Here is a 20952-nt window from a genome sequence, read left to right as displayed (position 1 = left end):
AAAATGTTCCCTCCATTTTCACAGAGCGAGAGTCCAATTCAAAGACTTAAAAGTTCAGATGTAGGACTCAGCTGGTGAGATGGACAGCTCGTGAAAAAACAAACAAACAAACAAACAAACAAAATGGTCTTTTGCTGCCAATCCTGAAAACCTGTTTGACACCCCCACCCCCGCCTGAGTTTGACCAGAGACCCACATGATAGGAAAAAGAAAAAAAAACTGACTCCTACAAATCATTCTCTGACCTCCACAAGCAGGCATGGCATGCGTGAACACACACATACACGCACATGAAAATGTATATCTAATCTTCAAATGTTTTAGGTTAGAAATGAGACCGCTCCCTCAGTGAAATTATCCGAACGTGACACAGGACTCAGACGTGGAAGACCCCTGGCCCTCAGGATTAACCCAAGACTGGAGAGCCACATGTTAGATGGGGGACCTTCCATTCCCTGCTAGCGCAGAGCACTATGCATTCACAAGGAAGCTATCTTCTCGCTCCCAAAGCATACACAGCTGCATCTGTGTAGCCCAGTCTGGGCTTAAACCTGAAATCCTCTGCTTCATGCCCCCCCGCCCCGCCCCCGCCCCCCCCCCCCCCGCAAGCAGCTGGGATTATAGACACCACCTACCATAGCTACTGATTTTTGTTTTGCTGTTGTTTTGTTTCTCAAGACGGGGTTTCTCTGTGTTAACAGCCCTAGTTGTCTTTCCGCTTGCTCTGTAGACCAGGCTGGCCTCAAACTCACAGAGATCTGCCTGCCTCTGTCTCGAGAGTGTTGGGGTGTGCCACCACCGGTTTTAACCTTACTTTTTTGGCTTTGGTTTTTCGAGACAGGGTTTCTCTGTAGCTTTGGAGCCTGTCCTGGAACTCACTCTGTAGACCAGGCTAGCTTTGAACTCAGCTTCACTTATCTCTGCCTCCCAAGTGCTTTAGGTGTGGACTACCACATGCATCCAGCTGGCTTTTAACAGCTTTTTAGCTGGGTCCTTTAAGTTAGATCCTCCTTTGCTGCCAGATGCATTTTATAAGCTGCATATCTTGGTGCTGCCAAACTCAGGCAGCAGCCAGTTTAAAAACTATTTCAGCCGGGCGTTGGTGACACACACCTTCAATCCCAGGACTCCGGAGGCAGAGGCAGGTGGATCTCTGTGAATTTGAGGCCAGCCTGGTCTACAGAGCGAGTTCCAGGAAAGGCTCCAAAGCAATACAGACAAACCCCGTCTCGAAAGAAACAAAAACAAAAAACTATTTCAGAGAAGGGTCGAGAAATACTAAAGGTTGTAACTTGAAGCCAACCCATGAGTAAAAGGTTCAAATTCCAGCACTTTGAAAAAATGTTCCGGCTGGAAACAACCAAGAGTATAAAATTCCCTTATTGGCGATGGCCCATCCCGCCCTCTCAAATTAATTCTTCCTTCCCCAGCAAAGTCACTTCCTACTGAGGAATTTCCTCTTTCTTTCCCATGGAACCAGGTACAGACAAGAGAGATCTCCCTGTTTCCTTCTACAGACTGGAAAACAAGGCCAGAATAAGTAAAGAACCCACTAGAAACTAGTTATCCAGCAGTCAAAGGTACTCAAATGAGCCAGGTACTGCGTGGGCACTTGATCATCGTTCTTAGAACCTCGGTATTTTCTGTTTTTATAAGCTGGAGAGATAGCTCAGAGGTTAAAAGCCCTAGCTGTTTTCTGTAGAAATAGTGTAGCAGGCTTGGGAATGCAGTTCTATCGAAGAGTGCTTGCCTAGTCTCCTAGTATGTGCAAGGCACTAGCATGGGGGGGGGGCAGAGAGAGACACACAAGGAAACAGGCAGACAGACAGAAAGAACAAACTAGGACAACCGGATAAAGAAAATGTGAACACTGTTCATAGTCCGCCTGTCTTGCTGTGGTTGGGCAGGTTCTGAAAAAGGAAAAAGAAAAAATACAAGCACAGAAAGTGTGCTACCACTGCCTTCAATACTACGTCTTTTATTTTGAGGAATGGACTCACTACATAGCCCTGGTTCCCTTGAAACTTACTATGTAGACCAGACTGACCTCAAACTCAGAGAGATCTTACTGGCCCTGACTGTTGAGTGTTGGGAATAAAAATGCACACTACCATGCCCAATTACTTGATGTTATTTATTTATTTTTGGTTTTTTCGAGACAGGGTTTCTCTGCATTGTTTTGGAGGCTGTCCTGGAACTCGCTCTGTAGACCAGGCTTGGTCTCAAACTCACAGAGATCCACCTGCCTCTGCCTCCCTAGTGCTGGGATTAAAGGCATGTGCCACCTGTGCCCGGCTACTTGATGTTATTTTTAATTATTCTATTTTATGTGTATGGGTGTTTTGCTTGCATGTATGCCTGGGTGTATAGCATATTTTAAAAACAGTCTACAGGCTTCCTGACACCAATAATTTATTAAAAAAAAAACCTGTCAGGCGTTGGTGGCGCACCCCTTTATTCCCAGCACTCCGGAGGCGGAGGCAGGTAGATCTCTATGAGTTCTAGGCCAGCCTGGTCTACAAGAGCTAGTTCCAGGACAGCCTCCAAAGCCACAGAGAAGCCCTGTCTGGAAAAACCAAAAATAAATATATGAATATAAAAAATTGAACTAGGGGGCTTAGGAGATGGCTCAGGCCATTTAAGAGCCCTGGACTCTCATCCAGTAAAATGGGGTTCAGCTCCCGCCACCTGTAACTATAACATCCTGTTCTGACCTCCACAGGCGCAAGGTACACAGGCGTCCATGCAGGCAAAACACATGCACAAAACAAAATGAGTAAGTATTTTGAAAATTAACAAGTAATGTCAAGCAAAAGTTGCAAGACGCCTGTAGTGACTCTCCATATATATGTATTTTTCTAATTTTCAAATAGCACTTACAGTTTAGTAAGGCTCATTTTAAATGAATGTATGTGTTTGCTTGCTTGTTTATTTTTTTAATATTTTATTTATTATGTATACAATCTTCAGCATGCCAGTAGAGGGCACCAGATCTCATTCAAGGTGGTTGTGAGCCACCATGTGGTTGCTGGGAATTGAACTCAGGACCTCTGGAAGAACAGTCAGTGCTCTTAACCGCTGAGCCATCTCTCCAGCCCCGCTTGCTTGTTTATTTAGTGCAGGGGATCCCCCGTGCTGCCAAGAGGCACATCTGGAGGTCGCAGGACAACTCGTAGGCTAGTTTCGGCCATGAGGCTTGGTGACAAGCACCCTCACTTGCTGTGTGTGTGAGTGTGAGTGTGTGTGTGTGAGTGTGTGTGTGTGTGTGCAGGTGCCTGTGGAGACCAGAAGAGGCTGTCAGATTTCCTGGCGCTGCAATTCCAGAGCGTTGTAAGCCTCCATGGAGGTGCTGGGACTCAAGTTGGTGGTGCACTCCTTTAATCCCATCACTCTGGGGGTAGAAGCAGGCAGATCAAAATAGAGCTCAAGACCAGCCCAGACTACATAGGAAGTTTGAGGCCAGCTCTCATGGTGTGCAGCCTTGTCAGCAGGAAGGAAACGAGGAGGAGGAGTTAGCCACAAAAATGTCACAGAGCCAGGCCCAGGATTGCCTTGAAAGCGCGGAAAAAAGCTCTGTCCTTGGTGCTGCCGAAAAACCTTTTGACCGATTTTCTCCTAAACATCACAGCAACTAGCAAAGCTTTGCTTCCTTCTGGAACTACCTGCACTGCCGGGTTTTGTGAGTAGCTCTGTAGACCAGGCTGGCCTCGAACTCACAGAGACCCGCCCGCCTCCCGAGTGCTGCTGAGTCTATTTCTTGACACGGACTTTTGGAAAACCTTCCATTCATAAACTGTGGCGTCCCGCCTCCTGCACCATACATTGAAGGTAACCTCAGCAACGTTTCCTGGAGCATAAAACAAGGTTTCTTCCGTGCTTTGAGGATCAGATAAGCAAACCTCAGGCTCGGCCAGGGTTAGTTTTAAAAAGGCACTTGCAGGGCCGAGCACAGTGGTTCAGAGGCGAGCGGGTGTCCGTGAGTTCGAGGTCAGCTTGGCTCACGTGGAGAGTTCAAGGCCAGCCCGGGGTACATAGTGAGACCCCCGCCTAAACCAGAATTTTTAAAGACGGCGGAGACGACGTCGGAGTTCATCCCCAGGATCTGGCGGAGCTCCCAGTTACTAGCTCAGACCGTCCGCCCTCGTGCAGGGCTGACAGGTAAGGAAGACTTTCCGCCCCGCCCCGCCAGGGCCCCGCCCCGCCAGGGCCCCGCCCCTCGCCGCCCTGCCGCGCGCTTGCGCAGCGCCGCCAGCCAGGGCCCCGCCCCTCGCGGAGCTATTATTGGCCTCGGGGACAGGGTTTAGCTACAAGATGGCCGCCGCGCGCCGGGACCCCCCGATCCCGAGCTCACCGACCCGGGAGTCGCCATCCCCGGAGCCGTCGGACCTGGTGCGGGCGACGAAGGGGGTCTGGGCCGGGTGTTCACGGCGAAGGAGGGGCGCAGGACAGGGGGCGGGGCCTAGGACTGGGCGGGGGGACGGTAAGGCTGCGGGGGCGGGGCCTGGGGAGGAGCCTATGGGGGCTGAGGAGCGAGGCCCGGGCGGGGCGGGGCCTGCAGACAGTGGGGGGGGGGCAGGGTTAGGGCCTGAGAGAGCCCTGGGGAGTGGATTTGCATAGAAGGGAGTGGAGTCTTAAAGAGGAGCGGGCCGTCGGGGAAATTACAGGGCTAGCGGATGGATGGTGACCTCAAAGGGCTGTGACAGTCCCCGTCACCACGTCGGGATGGCACGTGACGGGACAAGGACTGCCTTCTGCATGCCCCAGGGAGGATTCTGGGGGAGAAATGGGTGTTCCCGGTGACTTTGGGACCTCCAACTTGTGCCTGAAAGAGCAAATCAGAATACTGATTCCATTCAATAAACATTGAGCTCCAGGGGACCAAGACGGACAGAGACTGCGTCCTCCTGCAGCTGGCTGTCTTGTGAGGAGAAGGCGGGACAATAAACAGAATGTGTTGCTATATGTTCTATCAGGGAAATAAAAAGTAAAATGGTGGAGTGGGGGTGAGGAGAGCTAAATTTAGATGACCAGAAGTCAGCTGGGCGACGGCTTGTATTTACAGGGCAGTCAGTGAGATAAGCAGGATCCAGACCGTGATGGATATTATAGGGATGGCACGGGGTTTTAAGTGCAGTCGGAGGGCTTAGAACAGCGAAATGCTTTCCCTCATTTACATTCCCCAAAGTCCATTCAGGGTGCTCTAGAGAGGCGGGTCATGTGGGGCAGGGATTCCCTTTGGTGCTTTTTCAGTTGTAAGGACAAGAAATGATTAGGCGGCTTTTAACTAGTATAGAGGGGAGGCACGTCTGTGTCTGCATTTGGGGCAGGATAAGGAAATGCCAACTGGATACAGCAAGCATTCTGGATCGTTCAGAACAGGGTCAAGAAGCCAATGGCAGGGGCTGGAGAGATGGCTCAGCAGTTAAGAACACTGACTGCTCTTTTAAGAGGGTCAGTTCCCAGCTCCCCTATCGAGGCTCACAACCGTCTCTAATTCCACTTCTAGGGGATCTGACCCTCACTTCTGGACCCCATAGGCACTGCACACATGTAGTGAACATCATACATTCAGGCATTCACACGTACACATAAAAAGAAAAATCTGGGCCTGGTGGCGCACGCGTTTAATCTCAGCACTTGGGAGGCAGAGACAGGCAGATCTCTGTGAGTTCTAGACTAGCCTGGTCTACACAGCCAGTACCAGGTCAGCTAGTGCTTGATAGCGAGTGAAAATCTTGTCTCAAAAGAAGTAAATAATTAAGCATTTTAAAAAACCAAGGATCCAGTTGATTTCAGAGGAGCAAATGTTTTATTTTAAAATTTTAATTTATGTATTTGAGGCATGTGGAGGTCAGAGGGCAATTTGGGAGAGTCAATTCTTTGCGCCCTTCGGGTCCCCGGGATCGTTAGGTTTGGCAAGTGTCTTTAACCACTGAGCCATCTCGAGAGCCCGGGGAAGTGTTAGGCATATTGAAGAATGCTCTTCCGAGCAGGGTCCACAGCCTCCTGTTTCTTCCGCTCTCCAGGTCCTGGTGCCTGATGGTGGCCGCTCTGCCACACCAAGTGACCTCATCGAGATCCAGGTGGTAAAAGTTACAGACACCACATCGGCCCTTGAGCCCCCGGAGCCGGGATCTTTTCAGTGTGCCCTGTGTCCCGCTGCCTTTCACCTGGTCTCAGAGCTGCTGTTTCACGAACATGGCCACCTGGCAGAGGTGGAGGGGTTTGGGCAGGGTGGGGACCCGAGCCGTTGTCACGTGTGTGGCCACAGCTGTTCAGGTCCTGCCAGCCTTCGGACCCACTACAGCTTACACACAGGAGAGCGGCCTTACCGCTGCCCACTCTGCCCACGGGCTTTTAAGGCCTTGGCCCCTCTGCTCCGGCACCAACGCCGACACGGGGTAGAGCCAGGCACCTCTCGAAGGCTTCCACCTGCAGCAGCAGCAACTGGACAGCCAAACCCAGCGGTGGCCCAGGAGAGGTCGGAGGTGGTGACGGCCGCGGCAGCTGCAGGGGCCGTGGTAGGCAAGCCGTTCGCCTGCAGGTTTTGTACCAAGCCCTTCCGCCGCTCTTCAGACATGCGAGATCACGAGCGTGTGCACACCGGGGAGCGGCCCTACCACTGTGGCATCTGTGGCAAGGGCTTCACTCAGTCCTCTGTGCTGAGCGGTCACGCCCGTATCCACACCGGCGAGCGTCCCTTCCGCTGCACACTCTGCAGCCGTACTTTCAATAACTCCTCAAACTTTCGTAAACACCAGCGCACCCACTTCCACGGGCCAGGGCCTGGGGTCGGAGAGTCCGGAGGCCAACTAGGGCCATCTTCGGGAGCCCAGGAGTCAGGGAATAGGCGTGAGACAGAGAACGCTACCGAAGAAGCGCATGGAGAGACCGCGCAGGTGAATGTGGAGGTTGACCAGTAGGCTGGGGGGTAGGACGCATATCATAGAAGTGGGTGGACGAATAGAAGCCAAAGTGAAGGAGAAATAATATGCAGCTGCGATTGGAGAGCTGAGAAGGAACCAGGTTCTGCTCTCCCAGAAACCCACACTATACTTGAGACTCAGGAAGAGGTACCTGCAATTCTGTAGCTGCCTTGCTAAATGTGAAAATACAGACACGGCAGAGCATGGCCCACTCCGGTAAGCCCAATATTCTGGAGACTGAAGCAGGAGGATTGTGAGGTCCAGACCAGCCCAGGCTGCAAAGCAAGACTTTATCCACCACCACCTCTGGTCTAATCGTAGACTACCTCTGGACCGTGTAGGGGCTGCCCTAAGGTGGACTAATAAGAAACCTTTTGCCTACCTCAACTGGATTGCACTGGTCCTACCCTCCCCGGGCAGAAGATGCCCACCAGGCCACCTCTAAAGCGATGCTACGATGTCTTCTCCCTCAAAACCTGAGGGTACCTAACCCACAGTTGGGAGTTCATGGTCTCTCAGATGTGAGCCTGCCCATAGAGAATAACTCCAAGCTCTGCTCACCTCTTTCATACCCCATAGTGGTCTCATGTTAACCCACCAGACTCTTCTGGAAGCAACTGAGAGCACACACTGCAAGCAAGCTTTAGGTTCAGAGCCTGTGGCTTCCCATGTCTACAAAGAAGTTTCTGGATTCTCTGTTTTCTTCCACTGTGAGGTAGACAGCTTCCTGCTTAGTCCTGGGCAATTCAGAGGAAGGGTTGACTGAGGACAACCTTCATGGGCTGGTCCAGGGTGTAGAGTGAGAGAAGACACCGTGGGAAGGGGCTGAAAAGGACTTGGGAACTGGAGTTTGGAGTGGGAGTGGGGACTTCTAGTCTGTTCCTATTAAAAAAAAATTCTGAAATGTTTCTTTCTCGTATTCCAGTTCTCTGGGCCTTGCTATGCCTGTTTTCTTATATCTGGAATGGGGAGGGGCTAGGCTTTGGCTGTGTTGTAAGACGTTTTGTGCAATGAAGGGATGTTGGGGGTTGGTGTGTTTACTCATAAGTCCTTGATCTTCTCATGGAGATGTGTTTGCTGCTAGTTCAGTCCTTGTTCATCCAGCATCCCCAAGAGATGACCCTCAGATGATGCATAATAAATAAAAACTCACCATTTCCAGGGCTGAAGAGATGGCTCAGTGGTTAGGAGCCCTGGCTGCTCTTTCAGAGGTCTTGAGTTCAATTCCCAGCAGCCACATGGTGGCTCACAGTCATCTACAATGAGGTGTGGTGCCCTCTTCTGGCCTGCAGGCAGATCACTGTATGGGTGATATATAAACCTAAAAAAACTCTCCCCATTGCCTCTAAAGAAAGGAGCCTGCCTCCAGCATCATTAGCGCCTCATCTGAAGCTAGAAACCTACACAGGTTCCTTAAGCCACCTTCTTCCTTGGTCCTGCTTCTGATCAATCTCCCATAGTGAGCAGTTAAGCACGTTTGGCATCAAAGAGGCAGTTTCTTTCATCGCCTCTTCTTGTAGAACCTGCCTCATGCCTGAACGGCTACAGCAGCATGTGTCAGGTCCTGCCTGCTTCACTTTCTCACGTGGATCCTTGGCACTAAACAGAAACTCCCTGTTGCCTTTGGAAGGGACCACCAAACACCAGCAGCGGATAAGTAGCCAGATTCAAGAGGAGGGGAAATATAGCAGCTGACCTCAGGCTCGGTTTTCAGATTCAACAGGAAGCGGGGGGGGGGACTGGATGCTATGGTAGTTTGTACACTACATCAAAAGAGGTCGGGGGGGTTGGGGGTGCAGTTCAGCTACTAGAGTGCTTACCTAGCAGGCATCATTTCCTAGGTTCAGTCTCCAGCACCACAGCAGCCAGGCACATGCCCATCTTCCGAGCATTCCAGGAGTAGAAGCAGGAGGATCACACGTTTTTAGTCTTGGGGAAGGGAGGGGCTCAGAAGCCCCACTCCTCTCTGAGGAACTATAAGCAGCTGGTGGCTGCCTCAGTGGCGCAGGTATTGCTCTGGTAAATAAGCCACCCAACCCATGTTTATGCGAGCAACCCTGACAAAACACAGCGGGTCACCAAGAGAAGAGGACAGGAACACAGATGAGCTTGCTGGAAAGAAAGGGTTCAGCCAGATGGTGAGGGGGATAAGAGCAGAGTGGGAGTTGTATAGATCCAACCAAAGGTGTGTGTGTGTGTGTGTGCGAGTGTGTATGTGTGTGTGTTCTCAATTCATAATCCTCCGTGTGTGTGTGTGTGTGTGTGTGTGTGTGTGTAAATATACGTATGAAATTGAGAATAAAAATAAAATTACAGCCTTTAATCCCAGCACTCGGGAGGCAGAGGTAGGTGGATCTCTGTGAGTTCGAGGCCAGCCTGGTCTACAGAGTGAGTTCCAGGACAGCCTCCAAAGCTACAGAGAAACCCTGTCTCGAAAAACCAAAAACATAAAATAAAATAAAATTACAAAATTGGGGCTGAAGGGGTAGCTCAGTAATTAAGAGAAATAACTGTGCCGGGCAGTGGTGGCGCACGCCTTTAATCCCAGCACTTGGGAGGCAGAGGCAGGCCGATCTCTGTGAGTTTGAGGCCAGCCTGGTCACCTCCAAAGCAATACAGAGAAACTCTGTCTAGAAAAACAAAAACAAAAACAAAAAAGAGGGATAACTGCTCTCCAGGAGGATCATGGTTTGACTCCCAGGACCCACACATGGTAGCTCACAACCACCTCTTCTGGCCTTTATAGACCAGGCACCAAGAGGTCCACAAACATACATGCAGGCAAAATAACCATACACATACTTTAAGTAAAAGATCTAAACACAAAAAGAAACTTCACATTGTGGTGGTGCACAACTTTAATGTCAGTACCAGGGAGGCAGAGGCAATGGGTTCAAGGCCAGTCCGGTCTACACAAAGAGTTCCAGAACAGCCAAGGGTTTTGAGACCCTGTCTCAAAAAAAAAAAAAAATCGAGGCTATTCTTACCTCCAAAGTCAGTCTATATATAGCCAGCCTCGAATGCATAAGACCCTGTCTCAGTCTGCAGACTGCAGTAAGATTTGCTCTCCCAGCCTACCGGAGTGTGAATGTCAGTGGCCAATCAATTCATTTTTCCCTAGTGCCCAGGTCAGGTCGGGAGCCTCAGAACCTCTATTATCAGCTCCTGAGAGATCCACTTACCTGTCTCCACTCCCTCAACCCAGGTGAAGAGACCGTGAGGTGGTGTGTGTCCATCCGGTCCTCAGAATCCCCCAGGAACAGCAAGGACAGACCCCAGCGGCCCTGTTGATACGATTTATTGTTCTCTGCTCTGTACAAGCGGCGTCTGTTCCCCCCACCCCCCCCATCCAAGAGCACCCAGACCCCCACCTGTGCCCTCCCAACTCTGTCCACAGTCCACTGTCCAGCCAGATCCCAAAGGAAAGCGGAGGCATTGAGTAATTCAGACCCAACTCCACCACAGGTCGCTGGAGCCAAAATGCTGCTGGGTAGCAGATGAGGTTTACAAAAGAAGGCTGGACGGAGGAACGAGTTCAGTGTCTGATGGACGAAAAGGGGAGGGCCAGAACGTTAATCTTCAGTTTGCAGGGCACGGGATCGGAAGGAAGCTAGACCAGCTGTAGTTCTTTAGAACGGGTAACAGTGAAGGGGGATGGGGAAGAGTCTGACCAGCAGCCCCAGAAAAGGGGGAGGGGGGGGGAGAGTTCAGAAGGGAACATCTGATTGGAGTGACACACTGAACGCCCCTGGTCAGGGATCCTTCCCCGCCAAGGTGCTTCCCCCTGTCCCCGGCCCCCCAAACCCTTCAGCCTTGTGCATCAAGCGGTGCTTCTTCAGACCGTAGGTGTTGGCGAAGCCCTCGCCGCAGGAGGAGCAGCGGAAGGGTCTGCCACCCTGATGGGCAGCCAGGTGCTTCCGGAAGTAGCCAGGATCCTTGAAGGCCTTGAGACAGGCAGGACAGCGCAGCTCAGGCCGTGGGGGCTCATGGGCACGCTGGTGGCGCAACACGGAGCTCAGGTAGAAGAAGCCCTTGCCGCAGTGCTCGCAACGGTAGGCGCGCTCGCCCAGGTGCAGGCGCTGGTGTTCCAGCAGGTTGGAGCGGTAACGGAAGGTCTTGCCGCAGGCGCCACAGCGCTGAGGCCGGGCCACGGCGTGCAGTCGCCGGTGCTCGGCCAGGCTGGAGGATTGGGCAAAGCGCTTGGCGCACACTCCGCACTTGAAGGCGCGCTCGCCCGTGTGCACGACACGGTGCTGCCGCAGGTACCAGGAGCGCAGGAAGCCTCTGCCGCACACGCCGCACCGGTAGGGCCGCTGCTCCGTGTGACAGCGCTGGTGGCGCATCAGCAGGGCCGCCTCCCAGAAGCGCTTCCCGCACACCGGGCAGCGGAAGCCCCGCTTCTGCCGGTGGCTTCGGCGGTGCAGCAGCAGGTCGTAGGCGCCCGCAAAGCTCTGGCCGCAGAGGCCGCAACCCAGGGTCCGGCGCACCAGGTGCACGTACTTGTGAGTCACCAGACCCAGGAAATGCTTGAAGCTTTGGCCGCAGGTGGCACAGCTGAACCGTTCAGCGCCTGCCGTGGCCCCCCCGCCCCCTCCGGTCACCGTCGTCCCACCCGAATCCTCGCCGCCCCCGGACACGCCGGCCAGCGCTGCCACAGCCGCCCCCACCTCTCCGGCCAGTCCGTTGTCCAGCACGCTGGATGCATCGGTGCCGCCGCTGGAACCATCGGAGGACTGGGGGCCACTGGGTGTCGGCGGCGGCAGGAGACGCTCCGGGGCAGCCTGGTGGACCAGCTTGTGCCACATGAGGTTCTCGATGAAGCCGAACGTCTTGCCGCAGGCGTCGCAGCCGTAGGGCTTCTCCGACATGTGGGCTTCCTTGTGGCTCATGACGTGGAAGAGGTCGGGGAAATGCTCCCCGCAGTCCGAGCAGGCGTAGCTCAGGCCATCGGCAGGCCCACCTGATGCGCCCGCAGCCCCGGGTCCACAGGTCCCCGTGGTCCCCTGGCCCGCGGCGAGGCCAGTGGCTCCGGCCAGGGCGCAGGGCAGCTGGAGCCGGTGCACCTGGCGGTGGCGCGTGAGGCTCTGCGGGTAGCCGAAGACCTTGCCGCACAGCTCGCACTTGTAGGGCCGCTCGCGGGTGTGCACCACGTGGTGCTTGCTCAGGTGGAACGACTCGCGGAAGCGCTTCCCGCACACCGGGCACTGGTGGGGCTTCTCGCCGGTGTGGATGCGCTCGTGGCGCTTCAGGGTCTCGCGGCGCCCGAACGCCCGGCCGCAGATGCCGCAGCAGAACGTCTTGCCCGGGACGCCCGCGCCACCCGCGCCGCCCGCGCCGCCGCCGCCGTTCCCCGCCCCGCCGCCGAGCAGCAGCGGATGCGCGCCGAGCAGCGGGACCGGTACCGCGCCGTAGACCACAGCCGCCGCGGCCGCCGTGGCTTTCTCGTCGGTGGTGGTCGGGTCGGCGGGCAGGAGGTAGGGCCCCGGGGGGAAGGTGGGGGGCGGCTGCGGGACTGACGCCGCCCCGTCCTTGGCCGGCTCGGTGGCCACGGGTGGCGCGTGGGCAGCCTTGTGGCGCAGCAGGCTCTGCGGCGCCGAGTAGGTCTTTCCGCACAGGTCGCACGGGTACACGGGGCGCGGGGCCCCGGCGCCTGCGTGGGCCGCCTGGTGCTTGAGGAGGTAGGAGGCATCGCGGAAGGCCTTGCCGCAGATGCCGCACGGCAGGCGCAGCAGGTCGGCCGAGTGCGTCTTGACGTGGCGCTTGAGGCTCTCCCTCCGGTTGAAGCTTTTGCTGCACACCGAGCAGGAGAAGGGCTTCTCACCGGTGTGGATGATCTGGTGCTGGTGGAGGTGGCTGGGCTTCTTGAAGACCTTCCAGCAGAGGGGGCAGGCGAACGGGCCCTCCCCGCCCGCGGTGGTGGGGGGAGGCATGGCCACCCCGGCTGGGGCAGTGGGGGTGGCGTTGCCATCCGTGGAGGTGGCAGGCGCTGCAGGTGTGGCCGAGGGGCCGGAGGGCGCTGCGGCGGCCGGGGCGGAGGTGGCTGTGGCGCTGGCTGTGGGTACCGGGAGGCCCAGGGAAGGAAGCGGGGGCCCGGGCTGCGGCGGACCCCCGGCGGTTGGTGGCACGTCCTTGTGGCAGCGTCGGTGACGGATGAGGCTGGAGACGTGGTTGTAGGTGCGGCCGCAGACACCGCATTCGTACGGCCTCTCGCCGGAGTGCACCAGCATGTGCTGGACCAGGTGGGAGGACTGCTTGAAGGACTTCTGGCACACGCCGCACGGGAAACGACGCTCCATCAGGTACTTCAGCCTTCGGAAGTAGCCCTTTTCGTCCTTGGCTGGGTCGCAGGCCGCCCCTACCGCCGGCCCAGGTGGGGTCTGCGTGGGAGTGGGAAGTGGCCCAGGGGTCCCGGTGGGAGTGCCCAGACCTGATGCCACCCCAGGCCCCGGCGTGGGCCCTCCTCGTTTCAGGTTTCCGAACAGGTGCTGGTGGCCAGAGAGGTCGACAATTCCCCATTGCGGGGCAGGGAAGGCAGCATCAAAGAGCGGAGGGGGTGGCGCCCCGAACGTGGGCGGCAATGGCGGATCCAGCTTCTTGGCTTGGGAAGAGGATGAAGAAGATGAAGATGAGGAAGATGAGGAGGAAGATGATGACGAGGATGAGGAAGGAGCCTCCGCCTTGGGTTTGAAACTGGACTGGGGTGGGTAGTCATACTGGGGCGGAGGAGGCTGGGGTGGGGGCTGGGGCGGGGGCCCCGGGGGTGCAGGGCAGGGCCGCCACTGCTTTGGCATGCTCCCCGTACAGCTCCATGGGCTCAAAGCGCTGATGGTTGAGGAATTCCAGGAAGTCAAAGGGGTAACTCTGGAAGTGGACCCCGTCCTCGCCCCCGATGCCGCTGTTCCCGCCACCCCCCGGCACCGCTGCCTGCCTGGTTTGCCTCCATCTCTGGCCGGTGGAGAGAAGGGAGACCCTGTGAAGAAGAGGACGGGGACTGAGCAAGGCGAGCCCGGGAGTAGCAGGCAAAGGGAACGGCGTCCATGCTCCTGCACCAGCGCCGTTCTCTTAGCTGCCTGGCACTCTGCCCACACGTCACTTTCCTTCTCACCTGTGGGGACCCGGGGCATTCCTGCCTCCTCCCAACCTTACCTCCATCTCTTCCTGGATTGTCACACACCTCCCTAGCCACCCTCAGACTGGCTTCTCCACGCACCTGGAGGCACCTCCCAAGACTAATTTCCCCAGGACCTTGGGGATGGTGGTGGTGAGTGGGTGGGGTGTTCTAACCTCTGGTGCTCTAGGTGGGGTTTCCCTGAATTCCCTCCGCAGACTTCCCTGTGGTCCCAACCCTCTCAGGTTCCGCCACTCTAAGATGGGGATAAAACAGTGCCCAGCTGAGTGGTTAAGACAGCAGCTTCGGGAACCTAAGCCCCTCCCTCCCTCCCTCCCTCCTCTTTTGGTTTTTTTTTTCAAAACACGGTTTCCCTGTGTAGCTCTGGCTGTCCTAGAACTCAACTCTGTAGACCAGGCTGGCCTCGAACTCAGATCCGCCTGCCTCTGCCTCCCCAGTGCTGGGATTAAAGGCGTGCGCCACCACCGCATCCCCCCACCCCAGACCCTTTCTAGCTGTGTGACCACCGGCAAATGACGGAACCTCGGCCTCCATAACCATTGTGACCAAGCACTCTGGAGGCTGAGACTGCTCCGAGTCTGAGGTAATCCTGTGGTGGGGGAGGGAGGCAGGCAGGCATGCAGGTCAAGGGCTAGGGTGAGCGGGCAGGATCTATGAAGCACAGGGCTGTTGTGAAGACTCAACATTTTAACATTAACACGTGGAAGGTTCCTCCAGGCACCTTGTAAGCACTCAGTATATGGTAATGCCTTCTGTTAATTGATAGTATGTACTCCAGAAGCAGAAACAGGGAAGCCAAGAACACAGGGTAGCAGCTCGATACTGGGGGAGAGGGAATGTTCTTTGAATGCAAAATAGAGAGGAAAAGCCACTAGCCTGGGACAAGTTGGCTACAGCAGAGCGCCTGCATTCCTGGAAGGCAGCTAGCTCAAGGCCCCGGGATACATGCATAGCCCCGGGCAGCCCTGGATTCTGATCTCTGCTGGGATCCACGCTTTCTCCACGTTCTAGATGGGTCTGAACCTCTGCTTGGGGACCTGAGGGTGACTCGCAACACCCATCGCAACACCCATCAGCAGTGCACATTCCCCCCGTGTTGTGTGTGCCACCAATGATGACATCACAGGCCTGGATGCCCGTCCTTCGACTAGGGCTTAACACCTGGCGGGCGAGTCCTTGTACCACCTTACAGTGCGTTTTCCATCCCTGCTGTCTTTTTGTCCTCCCTCCCCAATGGGACGTCAAGCTCCGGAGTTCACGACTGTGTTCTCAGACACAGCAGCGCTGCTGAGCTTTTGAAGCCAGCGGGAGAAAGGCTTGTTTTTGCCCATCATCCCTTGCCCCATAGTTCTGGCTCCGCGCCCAATCCTCATCCTCTTTATCACATCATACTAAAGCTAAGGAGCTGTGTGTGTGTGTGGGGGGGGGGAGATGTCCCCGAGAGGCCCAGGACCTTTACCCAGTCTGCCTGGCTGGCTCCCAGCACCCACAGGTGAAAGGAGGGTGTCTCCACGCCACCTCTACACAGAATTAGGTATTTTTAGTATCCAGCTCTGAGCGTTCTTGGACAAGCTCCCACAGCCCGTGCCCCTCCATTTCATCTAAGCTCCAGAAGAACTAAAGGCATAGCAACCAGAGACTGCATGCAGAACCTGGGCGAGGGATTCAGCCGGCACGGAGGAAGACGCAGGGGCGTAGGTGACAGCTGCTGCGGCTGGGGTGTCTCACGCAGACTGGCCTGTCCTAAGCCCTCCCACCTCATCAGATCCCCGTCACAACAGATGAGAACACTGATGCTCAGGGAGATCTAGTAAATTCAAGGTGCCCAAAGCAGGCCATTAGTGTAACAGCCAGGAGAAAACTCCAGCCCCCGTGCGAGAGGTTTCTCCAGGAGTTGGACCCTGAAAATGGAGGAAGGTGCAGGGTAGCGTTAATGGTGGCAGAAAGCGTCTTTAGGGGTGCTCTCTGGGCTATTTACTTGAGGGACCTAGCAGGAGGTGTGGGGGTTACTATTCAATAGAGTGGGCAGGCACTGTGGTTCACATCTATAATCCCCAGCGTTTGGGAACCGTAGGCAGGATTCAAGACCAGCCTCATCTACACAGTGAGCTCCGTCTCAAAAAGAAGATTGGTCATCTGCCTTGGGGCATCCTTCGGCAGAAGTCAATGACACTGCCGCCCCATCTCATTCAGGCTTGTATCTTCATACTGTCACCGCCAGCCCGTAGTCCAGCTGTATTCTCACCAGTTAGAGCCACCAACACATTAGGGACTACTTTCCCATGTGTTTTGTTCCCGTCTGACCTCTCAACTGAGGGAGCCCTGCTGTCTTTGCCACTATGCCCTTGCCTACCACGGTGCGTATGTGGACAGGCTGTGGGCACTTAACAAATATTTGTTGCTACGCTGAGATTAAGCAACACCTACTCTCTGTCCTCCTCCAGGAGAACCATGAAGAGGCCGCGAGGGAAATCAGAGAATGTGTTACAGCGATCGAAAAGGAGAGCACAGCGAGGCATCACGGCACGTGCCCTTCGGAGGTAAGGGTAGGAAGGCCAGTAGTTCAAGACTAGGCTCAGCTACACGGCAAGCTCGAGGCCAGCCTGGGCTATATAGCCCTCTGTCACAGAAAATAAGAAAGCAAAAAGGAAGAAGATGAAAACCCAACATGCCAACACTGAAAAGATGCAGCTAAAGCCGTGCTCAAAGGGAAATTTATCGTGGTAGATGCTTATGTGGATAAATATTTGCCAAATAATAAATAAGGGGCTAGAAAGGTGGTTTGGCGGGTGTTTGCTGAATAAGCCTGACAAGCTGCGTTCAACCCCCCTAAATACACGTTCAAAGGGGGGGATTACACATCTGTAACCCAAGCACTCTCATACCAGGATGGCAGACAGAGACAGAATCTCCTAGAAGCTCAAGGCAAGGAGGAAGGACAGGAAGTGGTCCTCCTAGTCTGCATGCGCATGCTAGCAAGCGCACACCCATGCTCACACACAGAACCAAATATACGCGACTACACTGGCTAGACCGTCCTTAGATGGGGGGACAGTTAGCAGAGATGGAGTTCATGTCTCCCAGAGAAGGAATTCTGTGATCGGCAGTATTCCGCAAGGAGTAAATAGAGTGAGCTGTGTTGCCACTACAGAGGGACACAAGTCATTATCCTCACTGGTAGTAAGGCCTTCCCTCCTTTCAGTGGACTGAAGAGTTGCCTTTACTTAAAACGTCACTTGCTGTGGCTACGCTAAGAGTGAGTGAGGGGAGCCGGGCAGTGGTGGCACACGCCTTTAATCCCAGCACTCGGGAGGCAGAGGCAGGCGGATCTCTGTGAGTTCAAGGCCAGCCTGGTCTACAGAGTGACACAGACAGTCAGGGCGACACAGAAAGAGTCTGTCTCAAAAACAAACAACCCCCTAAAACACACACACACACACACACACACACTCTGAGGAAGAGACTGGGGGGTCACTGGGGAAAGTGCAGTTGAAGGAAAATGGTGGGGTTCCAGACTCCACGCTGGTTCCCTTTGGGTATTTCACTTTTCAAAACAGAAGCAGGGCCCCTATACTAGTGAATACTGGAGACGTGACCTGTCCCGTCCTCTCCTTGCCCCGTCTGTCTCCCTTTTTACATCTGTTTGGCCCACGTCCAGACCAGCCCCTGGTGTTCACTGAAGTCTGGAGTACGGTGCTTGTCACCTTACACAGTGTGTCCCCTTCAAGAGTCCCCGACTCTCTCAGAAGTATTGCTGTCCCACTTAGCTGGGAGGATAAGGGCTGAGCCCCGATCCTCCTGCTGAAAGCCTAGTGACCCTGTCTCAGTAAGACCCAGAGTCCTTCCAGCGACCCCCACAATGTGTTGGCTCTATTTCTGCATTTCAGGACTGTAGCTTTGGCAGGCGAAATTAACCCCCCCCACTCTCCTCCCCTCCCCTCCTTCCTGCCTCTGTTCAACTGTCGTCTACTCTGTGGGGCTCTGAGTGGCCAGTGCCACCTGCTCCCCAGACGGACACTCCACAGCTAGCTTCATTTCCCTCTAGATCATCCACCAGCCTTGAACGCACCCTATGAGTTCTGCCGTCCTGACCAGGTTTTTACTGGTCTCCCTCTCCGATGCCAAGATCTCCCTTTTCCATGTCACATGTGCAGTCACACATGTGTGCGGGTGCATGTAGAGACTTGATCTCCTCCAGGCGATTCACTGAGCAGGGGATCTCAGTCAAACTCGGAGCTCACAGATCTGGCCAGACTGTTCTGGGGAATCCTACTTCTGCCTGGGATTTCAGGGGGGGGGCTTCCCAACTCACTGGCATTCAGATGGGTTCTGGGAGTCTGAACTGAGGCTTTTATGGCAAGTCCTTTGACCACTAACACATCTATCTCCACAGCACCGAACAAGACTTTGTGGTCACCTCTGTCCTCAGGACCTAGGACAGTGCCTAGCTTGCTAATGGCTTTTTAAAAAAATTACTTTGTTACGTTTACTTATTGTGCGTCAATGCACGTAGAGGTCAGAGGGCAACTTCCAAGAGTCAGTCCTCTCCTTCCTTTGGGGACTGAATTAGGTCATTAGGCTTGGAAGCAAACCTGCATGGCCGCTTGGTAAACATTACTGAGTAAGTGAAGGAACCAGGCTACGCAAACAGCGTGAGAAAAGACAAGTCTAGTAAAATCCACAGCTCAAAAGACCGTGCTGGTGAAACCCACAAAGGAGGCTGACCAGACAAGGGGGGGGGGGGGGCTCTTGGACCCCAGACTGATGGCTGAGAGGCCAGACTCCATGAATGTAGTGTCAGTGAGGAGGTCTCGGCAATGTCTGGGGCCTTGGGTAGTAGTAGATCAGTGTTCACCATGAATGAACTCTGGGAACCCATTCCACATGGAGGGATGCTCTCTCAGCCTGGACACATGGGGAAGGGCCTAGGTCCTGCCTTAGATGAAATGACAAACTCTGTAGAACCCCATGGAGGGCCTCACCCTCCCTGGGGAATGGTGTGGGAATTGGGTGGGGGGCTGAGGGGGCTGGTGGAGGGACAAGGGAGGAGAGGGAGCTGGGATTGACATGTGAAGCAAGCATGTTTCTAATTTAAATAAAAAACATATACTGGAAAAAAATCCACAGCTCATACCCTTAATCACTCTGCCTGCAAGCTAAGGGAGCTGTCGGAGCCGCTCCGTGGTGGACCACAGCAGTCTAGGAGCAAGCTTTCTGTCCTGTGGCTTACTGGGGGGGGGCGAGATGGCACGAGAGAGCCCGCCCATGCGTGGTCTTAGTAACTCCGTCGTCCTCATATGCATTCTTCTGTTGTGTGTGGTGTGTGTGTGCACGTGAGGGCGTGGAGGCCGGGGCCAATGTCGTGTGGCCCCTCAACTGCCCTCCTTTCTTTCCCTGCCTCTCTGGGACAGTCTTTCATTAAATCTGGAGCCAGTGAGTTCCAGGAACCCTCCGATCTCCATCTCCCCAGTGCTGGGATTGCAGGTGGGTGCCCCCATGCCCAACTTTATTATTTTTATTTACGTGTAAGCCCTGGGGATCTGAAGTCAGGACCAAGCACTTTACTGACTGCCCTCTGTCCCCGAGCCCCACGTAGCATCATTTCTAACGTTCCCTCTTCTCAACTAGCCTAGCCACTCTATGTGGACAGGAATTTTCTGCCCGTTTTGTTGTCTGTATTAAATAGATGCTCACTAAACAGTTGTCGAAAGTGTTTGTGAGTGAATACGGAACAAGTGCATGCTGGGAGACTCTTACAAGCCTGGTAAACGTGACAAAAGCCAGGCACTTTATCCCAAGTCTCTTTGGGAGCGAGCCCTCTCGCCTTCGATGCGGCTCCAAACTCGATGCTGCCTCCCCCCCCATACATCACTGCTACCTCTGGAATTTTGCACCAGCTGCCCCCACCCCCGCCCCGATCTTTGAATGGCATGATTCAAAATCTCGTGTTTCAGCATTCACCTCCGGGAATAGCTCCCCAGACTCTCAGGAAAACCCACCGGAGCAGCCCTGTTTGTTTCTGGTCTGCCTATCCACTCGGCTGCCGAGCCCTGATTTGACAGGGTTCCTGGCGTCTCTCTCCCCTTCACAACTGTACGGCCCGGGCCTAGGTTGGTGGTATTCGTTCAGCAAAGAATTAAGAACCCGTGGGAAGGGACCTAAGCAGGGTCAGGGTCTTTTCTAGGAAGTCTGGGACAATGTCATGAGACTTGGCTAAAGATGGGGGGGACAAAAGCTGCTGATGTCCCCCCAAAGGGTACATTCTCTGCTAACTTGCTTTGTTCTGGGACAGCAGGGGCCAGGATGAGGGGAGGGAGGGAGGGAGGCGGGACGGAAGTGTTTCATGAGAACCTGATGCTAAGCAGACAGACGTCTCTCCTACCCTAAACGGGGGAAGGACTCTGGAGGGAGCTGTCCCTGGGTGGATCTGAAGAGGTCTTCTTGAGGGGGCTGCAGGAAGGGGTTTTAAAAAGCACTCACTCCCGGCACAGGCCGGAATGGGAAATATTTTTGCACCCGCAAAGAAGGTATTCGGGGATGGGTTGTGTGCGGTCGGACACAGTGGGGGGGGGGTGCAACTCTTGTCACAAAGTAAGGAATGCAACACCCCCTGGAGACGATCCTACAGGAGATCGGGGACCGAGGGCTCACGGGCAGCCGCCCTGCGGGCATTGCAATGCTGATGGCAGCAGGGGGAGGATCTCATGGAGGAAGCTGGTGAGGCTGTAGGGAACGGATCCGCGGGGGGCAGCCATCCCACGGCGAGGGTGGGGGGCCGTCCACGGGGACGGTCTCTGGAGCGATCCCGTGGGGGACTAGTGGTCGGGGATCCCCTGCGTCGGGCCCGGCAGGGAAGCGCTGGCGTGCTGGGGGGGCTGCATCCCGGGGACCGCGGCA

At 55.0% G+C, this 20952-nt stretch overlaps 2 protein-coding genes across 2 annotated transcripts; one reads left to right on the top strand and one right to left on the bottom strand.

Moving 5' to 3' along the window:
* Positions 1 to 4259: 4259 nt before the first annotated feature.
* On the top strand, positions 4260 to 7834 carry Znf784 (zinc finger protein 784). Its single transcript, XM_005084111.4, has 2 exons — positions 4260 to 4389; positions 6027 to 7834. Exons 1-2 carry the CDS (start codon positions 4312 to 4314, stop codon positions 6921 to 6923), a joined length of 975 nt encoding a protein of 324 aa, XP_005084168.1. The 5' UTR covers positions 4260 to 4311; the 3' UTR covers positions 6924 to 7834.
* A 2375-nt stretch (positions 7835 to 10209) lies between these two features.
* On the bottom strand, positions 10210 to 14365 carry Znf865 (zinc finger protein 865). The gene is given in 3 exon segments (XM_040733807.1): positions 10210 to 13684; positions 13686 to 13838; positions 13840 to 14365. Coding segments are annotated over 3 exon segments (3285 nt in total). The 5' UTR covers positions 13966 to 14365; the 3' UTR covers positions 10210 to 10678.
* Positions 14366 to 20952: the final 6587 nt, after the last annotated feature.

Source organism: Mesocricetus auratus, unplaced genomic scaffold (genome assembly GCF_017639785.1).
Source record: "Mesocricetus auratus isolate SY011 unplaced genomic scaffold, BCM_Maur_2.0 Super-Scaffold_100037, whole genome shotgun sequence".
NCBI classification, from domain to species: Eukaryota; Metazoa; Chordata; class Mammalia; order Rodentia; family Cricetidae; genus Mesocricetus; species Mesocricetus auratus.
This window is presented reverse-complemented; position numbering and strand designations above follow the sequence as displayed.